This window comes from Sphaerodactylus townsendi, linkage group LG15 (assembly GCF_021028975.2).
Source record: "Sphaerodactylus townsendi isolate TG3544 linkage group LG15, MPM_Stown_v2.3, whole genome shotgun sequence".
NCBI lineage: Eukaryota > Metazoa > Chordata > Lepidosauria > Squamata > Sphaerodactylidae > Sphaerodactylus > Sphaerodactylus townsendi.
In genome coordinates, this window is record NC_059439.1 from 25,699,016 (window position 1) to 25,713,875 (window position 14,860).

General features: G+C 49.9%; 2 protein-coding genes across 2 annotated transcripts in view; one reads left to right on the forward strand and one right to left on the reverse strand.

Annotated features, from left to right (window-relative positions):
• The window catches only part of PAQR4 (progestin and adipoQ receptor family member 4), a 24,492-nt gene extending 10,478 nt beyond the window's left edge, over positions 1-14,014 (reverse strand). Inside the window, 1 exon segment of the mRNA XM_048517646.1 lies at positions 13,743-14,014. Coding sequence (XP_048373603.1) covers positions 13,743-13,908 — 166 coding nt within the window. The 5' untranslated portion in view covers positions 13,909-14,014.
• LOC125444887 (sulfotransferase 1C2-like) overlaps positions 1-14,860 on the forward strand; it is a 343,341-nt gene that overhangs the window by 176,003 nt on the left and 152,478 nt on the right. The gene's annotated exons all lie outside the window — the stretch shown is intronic.

The following is a 14,860-nucleotide window of genomic DNA, read 5'->3' on the forward strand; positions in this document are numbered from 1 at the left end:
AGCCCCTGGGGACTGCGCTGATGGCGAGGGGGGGAATCCTATGCCTATTTCCCCTGCCCCAAAAACTCTTCTCCTCCAGCCTCCTCCCATGCTCCTTACTCGGGCTGTTACAGACTCCGTCAGCGAAGCATAATCCCAGCCGCCTCCCGAAGGGGACGTGGTCGAGATTACAACCGTCTCGAAGCTGCCAGGACGGTGTAATAAACAGCCGCGATTTCAGTGCAACATGCCGCCGATCCCGCCCTGAACCAGGTGCCCTGCGGCAGGAAAAGCACTGCGCTATCTCGGGGATTCCCGGACCCGCCCTCACCTGCTGGCTCCTCCTCATACGAACTCCTGCTCTGCTGTGTTCCCAGAAAGCCGGAAACCTTGGTAGTCATTTCCCACCCCAACCCCCGCCTCCGAGAGCTGTTCACCCAGCAATTCCTATTGCTGGCAGCTGGACTAATCTGTTTCTTTATTGCCGATGAAGACACTTAGCGTCCCTGAGGAAAATAACAATTTGAAAAATACTTCACTTCTTCCCCGCACCCTGCAGCTGCTAACCTTTGGGTATTGCAAACCAAACACCCCACTCCGAGATGCTGCACTGAACAATCTCCTGATCTTTGGCCTACAGGGATCAGCCTCCCTGGACAAAATGGCGGCTCTTGGACATTATACCCAACTGAAGTTCCTGCCCTCCCCAAACCACATCTTCTCAAGGCTCCACCCAAAACCTCCAGGAACCCCCCAACTAGAAATTGCCAGCTCAACCTTCCAGCATCGTCTAAACGCTCAAGGATCGAGCAGGATGATTTCTTCTCCTGCACTCCTGTGCCCCTAAAACCCCTTCCACACATGCAGAATAATGCACTTTCAATCCACTTTCAGTGCACTTTGCAACTCGATTTTACTGTGTGGAATAGCAAAATCCACTTGCAAACAATTCTGCAAGTGCGGAGGGGGCCTAAAAGTTTACAATATAATTTTAGGAAGAGGAAGAAAGGCTGAGAAGCTTTCAGGGAATGGTTCCTCCAGATGTTCGAACTACACCAGCCCATCAGTTTCGTCAGCATGGCCAATTGGCCATGCTGGTAGGGGCTGATGGGAATTGTAGTTCCTGAACATCTGGAGAGCCACAGGTTCCCTACCCCTGTGATAGCCAGATATTAAGGAGGGGGAAAACACTGTAAATCCACTTACAGTTGAGGCTTAGGGGTTTTACTTTTACATGCCGATGACCCATCCACAGCAAAAGTTCAGTTCAGGCTTTCCTTACCACCCTCGGGCATCAGCAGCTCCTAAAGTATAAACCACTTAAGTTCAGGGAGGGGGATATTTTGGCATATCTGGATTAGGATTTGCCCGCCTTCCACAGCCCCCAGTGACACTAGACCCTTTGCTGGCTGGAAGGTGGATGGAGAAGGGAAATAAGCTCTTAACAGGATCATTGTTAGCTATCTGGAAGGCGCTAAATACAGACAGCCAATGCCAGTTCTAGGCTGGGCACAGGAAATGCCAAGGTGCTACCAACAAGACCTAAGGCAAGGTGGCAGACTGCAGCAACAGATTCAGCAGGGGCATTCTCCCCATCAGCATCAAGGTGGACCCTTCCTGGGGGAAACAAAGAGATTCAACAGGTTGTGCTCTTCTAGCCCTTTGATCAACTCCCAAAAGATCTGAAAGCATTTCTTCACACATAGGAGTCACAAGTCGCATCAAGCCCCACTAGCTTAAATGGTATTTTTGGGAGGGGAAAAGAAAACTACCATTCATACGTTAATGGCAAAACATGGAACCTCCACAACCGGGGGCAATATACCTCCATCGACTGGGCATTGAGAACAAAACAACTGGGGATGTTTTCCACACTCTTCTTGAGCACTTCCTCTAGCCTCCTCAATGGGAAGCAAAATGTTGGACTAGGTAGACTTCAGTCAGATCCAGCCAAGGAGGGATCTCTCCCCATGTAGCCAAGTAATCACATAAGAACATAGGAAGATCCCTGCCAGATCAGACCAGTGGTCCATCTAGTCCAGCATCCTGTCTCACACAGAAGCCAACCAGTTCCTCTGGAGGTCCAACAACAGGGCACAGAGACCAAAGCCTTCTTCTGATGTTGCCTCCTAGTACTTCCCTGGTGCATGGCCCAAGACACCCAAGAAAAAAAAAATTCAGAGCACTATTTAAAGGGCAAGGAGCATCAGCCAGGCCGAGAGATTGTGTCTCTCTCACTATTTGAATGGCATTCTCCCAACCAGGGCATGAGTGAGCCCAGACTTACTTTGGACACATGCAGAGGGAGCCGACGCGTAGGGCAAGGGGGAAATCCACACCCATGTCCTCGTTCTACCTCTTAGACCCTCAAAGTCACCCAAGGGGAGAAAATCGGCTCACGTTACTGGCAGAGAGGCCTCCGGGTCAACAGCTCATGCACGCCCCGGCCAGCTGACTCCCCTCAGCAACTCCTAGGCTCCCGAATCATTGTGGCACCTGGTTTCCTCCCAACACCACAGCCTCACCTATGTGTCTGGTTGATTTTTCTCCTGCCCTTCTTCCAAGGAGCTCAGAATGGTGAGCCAGATTAGCCTGGGCACTCCAACACGTGCCAGCTGGGCGACTGTGGGCTAGTCACAGTTCTTCAGAGCTCTCTCAGCCCCATTTACCTCACAGGATGTTTGTTGTGAGGGGGGAAGGAAAGGGAAAGGAGATTGTAAGCTCCTTTGAGTCTCCTTACAGGAGAGAAAGGGGGGATATAAATCCAAACTCTTCTTCTTCCCTGACTCCCTACGCAGCATCGGCGTTCATCGGCGGGCAGCGCAGCTAACCTGAAAGCCCAGTTCTGCCGATCAAAACCCTGACATCTGCCTCTCACTGCCCTCTCTTATATGCAGGGCTTCGGCTTCTGTTCATCTGTGAACTCCCTGAGCAAGCATAACATCCGGCATCCGCTGTGGGATTCAGCATCCGTAGTTTCTCAGATTTCATCAAAAGAGGTAGAGAGAGAGAATTGGCTTTTTAGGCCTTATGACATCAGAGAGAGAAACAGGTGCATGCAACCCAGGATTATCAGCTCTGGACTGGGAAATACCTGGTGATTTTGGAGGCGGATCCTGAGGAGAGCATGTTTGAGGAAGGGAGGGACCTCAGGATATTTTTCTATATTGTCCATTCTCCAAAGCAGCCATTTTCTTCAGGAGAACTGACCTTGGTTGTCTGGAGATCAGCTGTAATAGAAGGAGATCTCCAGGGGCCCCCTGGAGGCTGGCAACCCTAAGGCAGCCCCAAGTGAAACCTGGGAGATTTTAGGGGGTGAGGCAGTGGTGTAAAAGGCTGGCTGCTCGTTTATTCTCAGTTTATGAACAAGGAAGGAAAGGGTCCCTTGTGACCAATCAAAAAGGCCTTTCTGGGGATCGTGGGACTGGCGTGAACAAAAAGCCACATGGGATTGGGACCTTAGCAGACAGGGAGACAGGGCAAGATTAAGTGAAAAAGTTTGATTGGATATAACCCCCAATGCTGGACTAGGCGGGTTACTGGTCTGATCCTGAAGAAAGAAGAAGAAGAGTTTTGGATTCATATCGCACCTTTCTCTCCTGTAAGGAGACTCAAGGTTGCCTACAAGCTCCTTTCCCTTCCTCTCCCCACAACAGACACCTTGGAAGGTAGGAGGGGCTGAGAGAGTCCCGAATGAACTGTGAGTAGCCCAAGGGCACCCAGCAGGAATGTAGGAGTGTGGAAACACATCTGATTACTCAGGTGGAGAAGTGGGGAATCAAACCCGGTTCTCCGGATTAGAATCCACCTACTCTTAACCACTACACCACGCGGGCTCCCTTACTTGCCTGGCTTAGTTTTTGCACTGTTTAGGGGAGGATAGTTTTGCTTAATGTTTAGCCAAAATCAAATCTCTCAGCATCAGGGAAAGTGTTGTACGCACCCCGAGAGATCTGGCCTCCAGAGCTCCCTGCCCTCTCTCTCCACTGGATCGCATGCTCTCCAGAGCACAAAAAGGAGAGAGTTAAGAGCACTCCAAAACATCCATCCACTTCATCTGATTTCCATGCTGGAATGGGTTTTTTATAAGAGCAACAACATTTAATCTAACAGAGGAATTGATTGAGGGAAAACAATATTGACTGTCAAAAAAAAGCCCCTGATTAAATCAGGCAACAGATTTTTTTTTTAAAGTATTTTAATGCAAGCATTTATAAAACTGCAGCTGGCAAGAAGAAAGAACAACAACAAAAAATGGCAACCTAACAGATTTATTGTGGCATAAGATTCCTTGGGCCAAAGTTCCCAACCTTGGTTTGGTCCAAGGACGTAAATCTGCCGAGGGAAAGAAAATTCTAAACAGTGAGGTTAAAAGACAATTGACCCTTTTGTATACAATTATTTCTCTCTCAGCCACTGCCCCTTTCCTAGCAAGACAGCACCATGTATCCAGTAAAGGGCACTCTAGTCCACAAAATCTTCTGCCACTACTGAACTGCTAATCTTTCAAATGCCACAAGATGCTTCCCCTGAAACAGACCAATGTGACTACTCCTCTGAAATCTGGCTTCTTAGAATTCTCTAACCCAGGAAGGAAGGAAGGAAGGAAGGAAGGAAGGAAGGAAGGAAAGAAGGAAAGAAGGAAGGAAGGAAGGAAGGAAGGAAGGAAGGAAGGAAGGAAGGAAGGAAGGAAGGAAGGAAGGAAGGAAGGAAGGAAGGAAGGAAGGAAGGAAGGAAGGAAGGAAGGAAGGAAGGAAGGAAGGAAGGAAGGAAGGAAGGAAGGAAGGATCCAATTTTTTGTTTTGAAAACTTCCCTTTAAAACAAGCTTTTAACCTACAACTGTGGTGGCCTGGGACTTTATAGAAAAGACATAACTTATTTTCCAAAGCAACCTGGATACTTCTCTGAAAAAAAAAAATTATTGTTCCGCCTTAGATACAATTTTATCCAGTTACATTTATACAATTTGTCAGCCACAGTTCCATCAATCGTTTGACAGCCCTGATTCAAAGGTATTAGGTAAAGGGCCACCCACTTAAGCCTTGGTCAGGCACGGGAATACCCTACCTATAAAGGCACCCAGCCCCCCACTTTCTTCCCTTAGTCTACTCAGATCAAGAATGGCTTTCTCATGACAAATAGGACAGTTGGGATCTTGAAGGAATCCCAACTCCCAGTTCTGTTCTGCAGGCCTGGAGGGCTCATGGGGTCTTCTGGGCGAGAAAGGATGGCTTAAAACAGTGGTTCTCAACCTTCCTAATGCCGCGACCCTTTAATACAGTGTTCCTCATGTTGTGGTGACCCCCAACCCTAACATTTATCCATTTTGCAGAGGGAGAACACTGATGCAGAGAGTCTTAGGCGATCCCTGTGAAAGGGTCGTTCGACCCCCAAAGGGGTCCTGACCCCCAAGTTGAGAACCACTGGCTTAAAAGAACCAGAATCCCAAGCTGGCTGCCGTCACCAAGAATGCTATGCCTCTCACCTCTGGCAACCTGCTGTGTCCCTCTCAAACCTCAGAAGTGGAAGGCATTAAAATACTTTCAAGGGCTTTCTGAGGCCCCTTCTGCACATGCAGAATAATGCACTTTCAATCCACTTTCAATGAAATTTGCAGCAGAATTTTACTGTGCGGAAGAGCAAAATCCATTTGCAAACAATTGTAAAAGTGGACTGAAAGTGCATTATTCTGCACGTATAAAAGGGGCCTGAAGGGTTCAGAAGCAGACCCTTCTAATCCCTCGGGATTGGCAATTCTACATCCATCTTCCTCACCCAGTTCTTAATAGTGGGCCAAAAGAACGGAGACAGAGAAACAGCCTCTCGGTCTCTCTGCTTGGATTAATCAGGATCAACAGAGTTTAACCCAAGGGGGCTACAGAGGTGATTCTCAGCAGGACTTCTGGGTTCTCTGAGGGAACAGACTCCGGCTAGGGCAGACTCTGACTCTACACAGCATAAGAAAAAGAGTATCTCAATCTGTCTTATATGGGATCACGCTTCCTAAAACAGAGCTACCTGCTCTGACTGGCAGTGGCCCTCCAAGGGCTGAGGTTAAAGATTTTCCTTGCTACACAAGACCAATTTTCTGGTAGTTCCCCCGTCCCTCATCGATGGGGTTGGTTTTCACCTCGGCCAGGGCCTTTACAGCTCTAATCTCCGTCCTCTGCGAATGCTCTACCATTCGTTGTCCGGGTTCTCTCAAGTGGACTCCGGTGAGTTCAGCAGGGCCTGCAAGACTGGCGTTATTCCACCGCCCTTTGGGAATGCCTAGTTTGCCTACCTTCCTCTGAAGCCTCCTAATAGCTTTACATCTCTCAGCATTGCCTGGTTACTGATTCCATCTATTTTTGGCCAATGCTGACCTTCCTGGCCTTTGGTCAGAGCGCCATCAGTATTTGGATTGATATATGAACTGCTGCTATAATGTATTTTAGTGTTTTATTGGTATATTATTTTATGCTTTTACATTGTAAATGCTTTCTACGTTTATTGTACACCGCCCAGAGCCCTCCGGGGGTTGGGTGGTCTATCAAGTCTAATAAATAAATAAATATTTTACAGGAATATTCCAAGGATGGAACGTTCTGCACATAAACATGAGAGCTATGACTCCCCTTCCTGGAGGACATGAGGCCCAGTGGTGAAAGCAAACGAATAGCTTAACATATCTGACAGTTCAATGGAGCCTCTATGTCCAGAGGCAGTATACTTCCAAGGAATAACAGGGAACGGCCACCATCTCATGGCCAGCTGATAAGCTCTCGGAGATACCCGGCTACCCACTGTTGGAAACAGAACACTGAGCGAGACCGGTCTTTGGCTCCAACCAGGAGGTTCCTCCTAACTTTCTTCACTTGCTTTTTGGCTGCCCAACCCTAGGCACAGACGCTGCCAAGCCGATCCCGAGTGCTTGGTACATGCCAGTCCCTGGAGATCCCCACCCAGCTCACAAGCCAGCTGCTTGGTATCCACGAGGCAATTCCCATGGGAAGTCGGTATTCAGTCAGCTTACAAGCGGGATTCCAGTTTGCTCAGCGAAGCCACTTTTCCGGCTTTCTTCAAGCAAACACCTCCAGTGCTCTGAGCCAAGCCACCCCAAGCTGCACACACCCCACAGAGATCCCTCCAAACCCAGCAGTTTCCCAGTTGTGTTCCTGTGGGGCCTAGTTCCTTGGTCTCAGGCAGCTGACAACGGTGGACCCTGAAACCGGCGTCTGCTGTTCACAATCTCCCTCAAGACGAGAAGCCACAGGGGTGGGTTGGCAGCAGTCTTAAGGTAATTCTCAGCAGATAACGCCTCCACGTTTGGCCAGCGCCTCACACAAGCCAGAGCACCCTCTCGAAAACTGCCCAGAATCCTTTGCAAAGTCCAGGGATTCCATGGCAGGCTCACAGAATCTCCTTGACAACTTCGATCAGTGAGGGACGGGTTTCAGAGCAGCCCATTTGAAATCCGCAGCTAAAGGACTTTAATTCCTTCTTAAGGGCTTGGTAGAAACCCAAGTCTTGGCTGGCTGAGGGGACGGTGATCTCTCGAACACTCACAACCCCTTGAATGTATGTACTCTATTACCTCGACTGCTTTCTTCGGGAACCGTTTACCAAGCCTCCACAACTTCCTTTTCCCCCCATCCGCCTCAAGGATTGCAAGACTATTTCCTGTTACACTTTGATCCCACTTTGACATGCTGAGAGCACAAGAAAGGGAAGGTCCAGGCTACAACAGATAAGAGCGCATACCAAGCCAGATATCCATCATCTCAGGGCTATGCTACTGCACAGGAGAAGCACAGAGTTTGTTGGTGGATAACAAATTAAAAGTTCCTAAATCTTAGCTTTCTTTTATTATAACGAAGCAAGTCGCTAGACCTCATGGCTGTAAAGGCCTATTTGAAAGCACGTGGATGAATACAGCCTCCCTCAGTACAGTGACACAGGCATGTGTGAGCCGAGAAATCAAACTCTCGCCAAAGGAAAGCGAACTCCACCTTTTCCAAAGGGGTCACAGTTGACTCTACGAGAAGTCCTGATCCTTGACCACTTCTCTTGCTAAGAAGAAGAGGCAGAAGAAGAATTTGGAGATTTATGCCCCACTTTTCTCAACTGTAAGAAGTCTCAACGCAGCTTACAAAACCCTTCCCTTCCTCTGCTTACAACAGACCCCTTGTGAGGTAGGCGGGACTGAGAGAGTTCTGAGGGACCTGTGACTGGCCCAAGGTCAGAGAGTTCTGAGGGAACTGAGCTTCATGTGTAAAGGTGGGGAATCAAACTTAGCAGCAGGGAGGGAGGTTAAGAGCTCGTGTATCTAATCTGGAGGAACCGGGTTTGATTCCCCGCTCTGCCGCTTGAGTTGTGGAGGCTTATCTGGGGAATTCAGATTAGCCTGTGCACTCCCACACACACCAGCTGGGTGACCTTGGGCTAGTCACAGCTTCTCGGAGGTCTCTCAGCCCCACCTACCTCACAGGGTGTTTGTTGTGAGGGGGGAAGGGCAAGGAGATTGGAAGCCCCTTTGAGTCTCCTTACAGGAGAGAAAGGGGGGATATAAATCCAAACTCTTCTTCTTCTCTTCTTAGTTCTCCAGATCTGAGCCTGCCGGTCTTAGCCATTACACCCCGCTGGCTCCTGGAATTATCAACATCTTTTCATAAAGGCACGATAGTTATTCAACATGAAATAACAGAACAAAGATTTATGAGAGGAGCAACACCTTTAGCAAACACTGAGGTAAGGCTTGGATCTTGCCTGGGCCACTGTCCTCAAGGAGTGGGGATCAAACTCATAAGAAGAAGAAGCGTTTGGATTTATACCCCAACTTTCTCTCGTGTTAAGGAGACTCAAGGTGGCTTACAAGCTCCTTTCCCTTCCTCTCCCCACAACATATACCTTGTGAGGTAGGTGGGGCTGAAAGAGTTCAGAGAGAACTGTGACTGACCCAAGGTCTCCCAGCAGGAACGTACAAGTGCGGAAACACATCTGGTTCACCAGATAAGCCTCTGCCCTTCAGGTGGAGGAGCGGGGAATCAAACTCGGTTCTCCAGATTACAGTCCACCTGCTCTTAACCACTACACCACACTGGCTGACCCTTAAGCCACCAGATCTGTCCATAAAATGACGTCAAGTCGTAGCCAGTTTATGGCCAGCCCAGCCATGGGCTTTCAAGGCAAGTGAGATGCAGAACGGGTTTGCCCTCGCCTTCTTCTGCAGAGCCTTCCTTGGTGGTCTCCCCTCCAAGTGCCGACTCCACTTAGCTTCCAAGATGCGATGAAACGGGGCTATGCCATGCCACCTTCCCTTTCCCGCTGAATCTAGGGCAGAGATAGGGAACCTTTAACACTCAAAGAGCCATTTGGACCCGTTTTCCATGGGAAAAGAAACACTTGGAGCCGCAAATAATTTTTGTTTTTTGAGCATTTAAAATAAAGCAACACTGTGCATATTGGGGTTTTTTTTTACCTTTTACTACGCTTCCATTCTGAGAAGCGCATGACAGATGAAAGGCGGCAAGTACGGGGTCAGCTGCCTGTATTCCTCGCCGGGTCGCTGGGGAAGTTTCCACCCCGCTCCAACGGGGCAGGCGAGAGGGGAAGCCCATGGCGTGGCCCAGCCGGCTGTGGGCAGTTGGTGCGCCCGCCCTGCTGCCTGCAGGGCGGGCAAGGATGGGGCCAGCGGCTTGGCTCGTGGAGCCGCAGTATAAGGGCAGAAGAGCCGCAGGTTCCCTACCCCTGATCTAGGGTAATCCAAAAGGTGGTTTCACTGTACCCTTGTTCAAACATGCAGAAGAACGTGGGAGAATTGGTGGCACCATGACTAACAGCAGGGAGGGGGCGGGCTCCTTCCTCTCTTAAAAACTCCTAGTAAACAGAACACCAGCATAGCATGCCCGTGCTAGTGAAAGGGAGGGAGAAGGGTTTGGTTGTTTTTTTAACGCAAAAGAAAAGTCCAAGATGAACTCTTGACAATTTGTTCTTCTGCAGACGTGAGCCAGCGTTGCTGCTAACCACTCACCCTTTCAGCCAGGGTGAACCATACATAGCAAGCAGCCGCCCAGATTCACCATGCCCTAATGAAGGGGAGATAAGAACAGAAGGTAGGAAAGTTTTGCCCTTACATAGAAAGCTGGTAAGGCTTTCAGCACCTCTTAAGAACGTTAGCAGGAAGCCGTCTTGCAACTTGCTCTATTGCTTAACTTGTTTTTTTTCCTGGCCACCTCAAGCAAATATGCAGCGGAAATATGCTTCCACTTGTATGTATGTCAAAATTTACCCCAGTGGGGACCCAGGCAGCTTGCATTATCCCCTTCTCCCTATTTTAAAATTATCACAACAACCCTGTGTGGTAGAGCCTGGCCCCAAATCAAGAAGCAAACCTCCATGGCAGACTGCAGGTTCAAATCTGGGTCTGACACTCATATCCCACTGGTTCTCATAATGGAATCAACATTGCTCACCCACCCCCAAGTGAGAAACGAACATTTCGGCTCTTTAAAAGCAGAAGAGAGTTGGATTTACATCCCCCTTTCTCTCCTGCTAGGATACCCAAAGGGACTCACAGACTCCTTTCCCTTCCCCCCTCACAACAAACACTCTGTGAGGTAGGTGGGGCTGAGAGAGCTCCAAAGAACTGTGACTAGCCAAATGTCACCTGGCATGTGCTGGAGTGCACAAGCTAATCTAGTTCACCAGATAAGCCTCCACAGCTCAAGTGGCAGAGCAGGAAATCAAATGCGATTCTCCAGATTAGAGTGCACCTGCTCTTAACCACTATAGCACTGTGCTGGCTCCCAACTTTCCAGAACATTTATCTATCGACCAGGGACCTTTTGTGATGGAAGGGAAATGCACTCTGCACATACTCAAGGGACACATCTGTTACTTCACAGGTGCCAGAGTTGAACCCTGACATTAATGGCATTTTAACAGTGTCATAATGTTCTATATTGTTTTTATCTGTAATTGTTGGAAGCTTCTCTGAGCCTGCTTTGGCAGGGAGAACCAGGAAAGAAAGACTAACAAATTATAAGTCTTTAAGTTATCATAAGGCACTTTTTTATTGGGGGGGCGGGCAACATATACTCTTCTGGAATTCATATTTCATGGCATTCCTTCAAATACGATCTGTAGCATTGGGCAGCAGCTTGGAAAACAGGGAAATCTCTAGTTTAACCCCTAACAACACTACATATCACCTCAGGCAACCTGCTCGCTGTATCATGGGGATAGCTGTAGTGTCCTACCTTGCAGGACTGTTGTAAGTATGCAAAAATTACTGTGAACACTCTCAACAACGCTAGATACTGTTGTTGTTGTTACATGCTATTATAATAGCTGGCACCATTGTAGCACTCTGAGAATGATGCGTTCCAGCGAGACATTATTGTGACACATTACCTGATAAGCTTTGAGGCAAAACAGGCTGGGTTACCCTGAGGATTTCCCCCAAGGAATAAGCCAGGCCTGCATGTGTTTATCCTCCTTGATGAAGCTATTTCTGCGAAATTGTGTACACAGTTGGAATGATTGTACTAATATGTCACTTGACAGTGTTTAAGTCTGTTATGGTCTGCTCTTGAGCTTATACTTTTACATTTTAAGAGGGTATTGTACCATTGTAAAAGCATTGTGAGTTCTGCTTTAAAATTTTAAGAGTTTTCATCCCTAACTGCAACTAATGCATTACAGGGAACGTGTTCCCCAATTAAGTTATAACTAGCCTTTGTTTTCCTCCTACTCTGTGTGGAGTTCTCATTAGCTGCAATTTATTTTCAGTACGGTGTATTACACAAGGCTGATTTTCTGCGTGCCGTCTTATGTTTACAGCTGAAGCCCAGCGGGGCATTTGTTACGTTACATTAAATCCATTGCTTGGGTTTTTCTGACCACCACTTAATTTTGACCAAGGTTATGATGGCTAGATTTGTATCTGGGTTGTTATTATTGGCATCGTTGTAGCTGTCTCCTCTTAATCCGTCCAAGCTGGCCCTGCCTCTCTTGTAAGATACCACATGGAATTTGCTGGCTCTGAATCAAGACAACACCCCTGTTTTCACTGTGCCAGCCCCACAGTAAAAGTCTGATGCTTGACAGAATCCCCAGATTCTGAGAGAGTTCCCAGAGAACTGGGATTGGCCCACGATCACCCAGCCGGCTTCATGTGGAGGAGCAAGGAAACAAACCAGTCCTCCACATTGGAGTCCATTGCTCTTAATCACTACAACATGCTGGCTCTACTTGACAGGGTCGTTGGATGACTATACGCAAAGGGCACCAAATACGCAAAGGGCACCAAATACGCAAAGGGCACCAAATACTTCAAAATGCAATCCAAGTGTTAAGTATTATTCATAATATTAAGTAGGCCCAGCATCCCAGTCCAGCAATTAATAGAGAAATTCCCAAACTCTGTTCTTCTCCATTTTGAAAACAAAATTTCAAAACTAATAAAAGGCAGAAACCGCACATCTAAGCTTCTCCAAAGCTCTTTACAGTCCATCTAAAATACCTTGAGTTTAAAGCCCTTTGACAAAGCTGCACCTGCCGATCACATGTCACAGAGCACACAGGCAGGTCCTGGTCCCCATTTCGCATGCTGTGTAGGAATCACATGCAACGTGCAGATTCCACAGAGCTTCTGAACGTGAGGTGCCTGATTTGGTTCACATATGTAGTGCATGTAATGTAGGATCTTATGTCTTCCCCCCTGGGCTATTTCCCTGACCCACAATTATTCCAGGGCCCATTAGGAAAACTTGTGTATTCACTCGTGGGTTTTCTCTGCAGGCCAAACAGTGAGTCCACCAAGACCGTTTCTGGTCAGGACAGAGTGTAAAGGGAGGCTAAACCCTTCTCAACCTCTGCACCAGATGTTGGGCCAGGCACCACAGATACAGTAATCGGGGAGAACCTACAACTCACATGTGATGCAGGGCACAGAATAGGTATGCCAGACCCTACCTGTGCTCACCAAAATGTGCAAATTGGTTCTCAGGCACCTCATTGAATGTTGTCTGTTCTGAGGGGCAGCTGCTCTTCCCAGGCCGTGTGGTCCAGACATCTTGACCAGAGATCTGTTTTGAACCCGCTTGGCCCTCCTGACGAGAAATCGGTCTCTAAGCAGCAGCTCCTGTCAAACCACGCCAAGCCTGGCTCAGAGCTGCCCTCCAAACCGAAAGGGCACCGAAGCATCCAGATCTAGGGGCAAACCTCTACATAACTTTGCCTTCACACTGTAAGGTGTTCCTACATGCCTGGAATGGGTGGGGTGTAGGGGACAGCACACTTTCATGCTTCACCCTTTGCAAGAGGCTGGGAAATCGGGCATCTTGAAGCTCAAGATGGGGGGGGGGGTGTCTAGAGATGGAGGGGGCACGCAGGACCCCCACCTCACCAGACTGCAGCTGAATTTCTGCCCCTGAGATCAGGTTGCACGAAGAGCCAGAGAGGGAGGAGAACCCGGGTGCCAAGCGTGCAAAGTGAAGTCAAAGCGAGGGGGTCTTGGGTCAGCGCCTAAAACAAGGTGTGCGTGAAATGAACGGCTCCCAAGCCACTCCAGAGCATGGCCGGGTGTAGGGGGGCCGGGGAGGCAAAGGAGCCGGATTCCGGCCGCCTGCTGCTCTCTCTCTGCCCGGGAGCGTGGCGGGCCGGCGGTGCAATGGCGAGGAGGGCCCTGCGGGGCTGAAGGGAGGGAGGGCCGGCCGGTGCGCGTGGGGATCGGGGATCCCAGCCGAGGAGACAGCACGGGGACGCCGCCGCAGCTCACCGTGGGTGTAAATGTTGCCCAGCTCGTTGTGCAGGTAGAAGAGGCTGCGGAGGCAGCCGGACCCGGAGCTGACCGGCCGGTAGCCCGTCAGCACGAAGCGGTTGAATTGCAGGTGAGGGGGGGAGCTGGCCCAGTCCAGGAGCCGGGGCCCCCCCAGGAAGGCCATGGCCTGGCTCCCCCCCCGGGGTCAGCTGCCGGTGCCGGCCGAGCTCGGCATCCTCGGCGCGCTTCTGCTTCCGCCTCCCGCTGCTGCTGATGCTGCTGCTGCAACCGGCGGGGCTCCTCCTTTGGCTTCTCCCCTCCCCGGCTGAGCTCACAGGCTCGCCCCGCCCACCACCCCCTCATTAGCATAACATCTGCCTTGCCCGCCGCCCCCTCTTCGCCTGCAACGCGTCCCCGCGTGTCCCTCGTTTGCATGCTTCTCTGCATGGCCACGCCCACCCCGCCTTCATTTGCATAATCTCTGCACCGCAGTGTGGCGCGCACATGGCGCCCGGGACTGGGATCCCGTCATATGCACAATACGTGCGCAGGCCACGCCCCCGTTCACTCTCACTGGCGGGGGGCGACCCTAGCCTTCCATCATTAGCATAACCAAAGAGCCGCCCGCCCTCCTGCAGTCGGGATCCCCCGAACCCGGGCATTCGCTCATTAGCATAAACGGACACGCCTCCCTCCCAATAGCCCCGAATCTGCGCCTCTAAATAGGCGTGTGCGCGAAATAGACGGGGTTGTCAGCGCGTAATACGGGTAAAAGACGCCCCCCAAAGGCTGTCCGTATTTTGCACATAACGCTGTCAGGACATTGCAGCCGAATTACTACGGCCCCGCCCCTAAATGCGTGGGGACTCCGGCAGCTTCCTTTGTGCAGTTTGCAAAACCTCATAAAGCGGACTAGTAGGAGAACTCCGTTACAACCGATGGGAAACTGAGGCGGAAGGAATAGCAGGGCGTTTTGAGATTTGATGGTCTGATGCTCGCTCTGGGCGCCTAAACTAAGGCTGTTAACTGAAACCCGCCCAAGGGAAAGATCTCTCTGGTCATTGACCGCGAGCAAAGTCTGGGATGGGGTGGGGACAGGTTATTGCCTCAGTGGCATGAATTCTAATCTGGCTGTG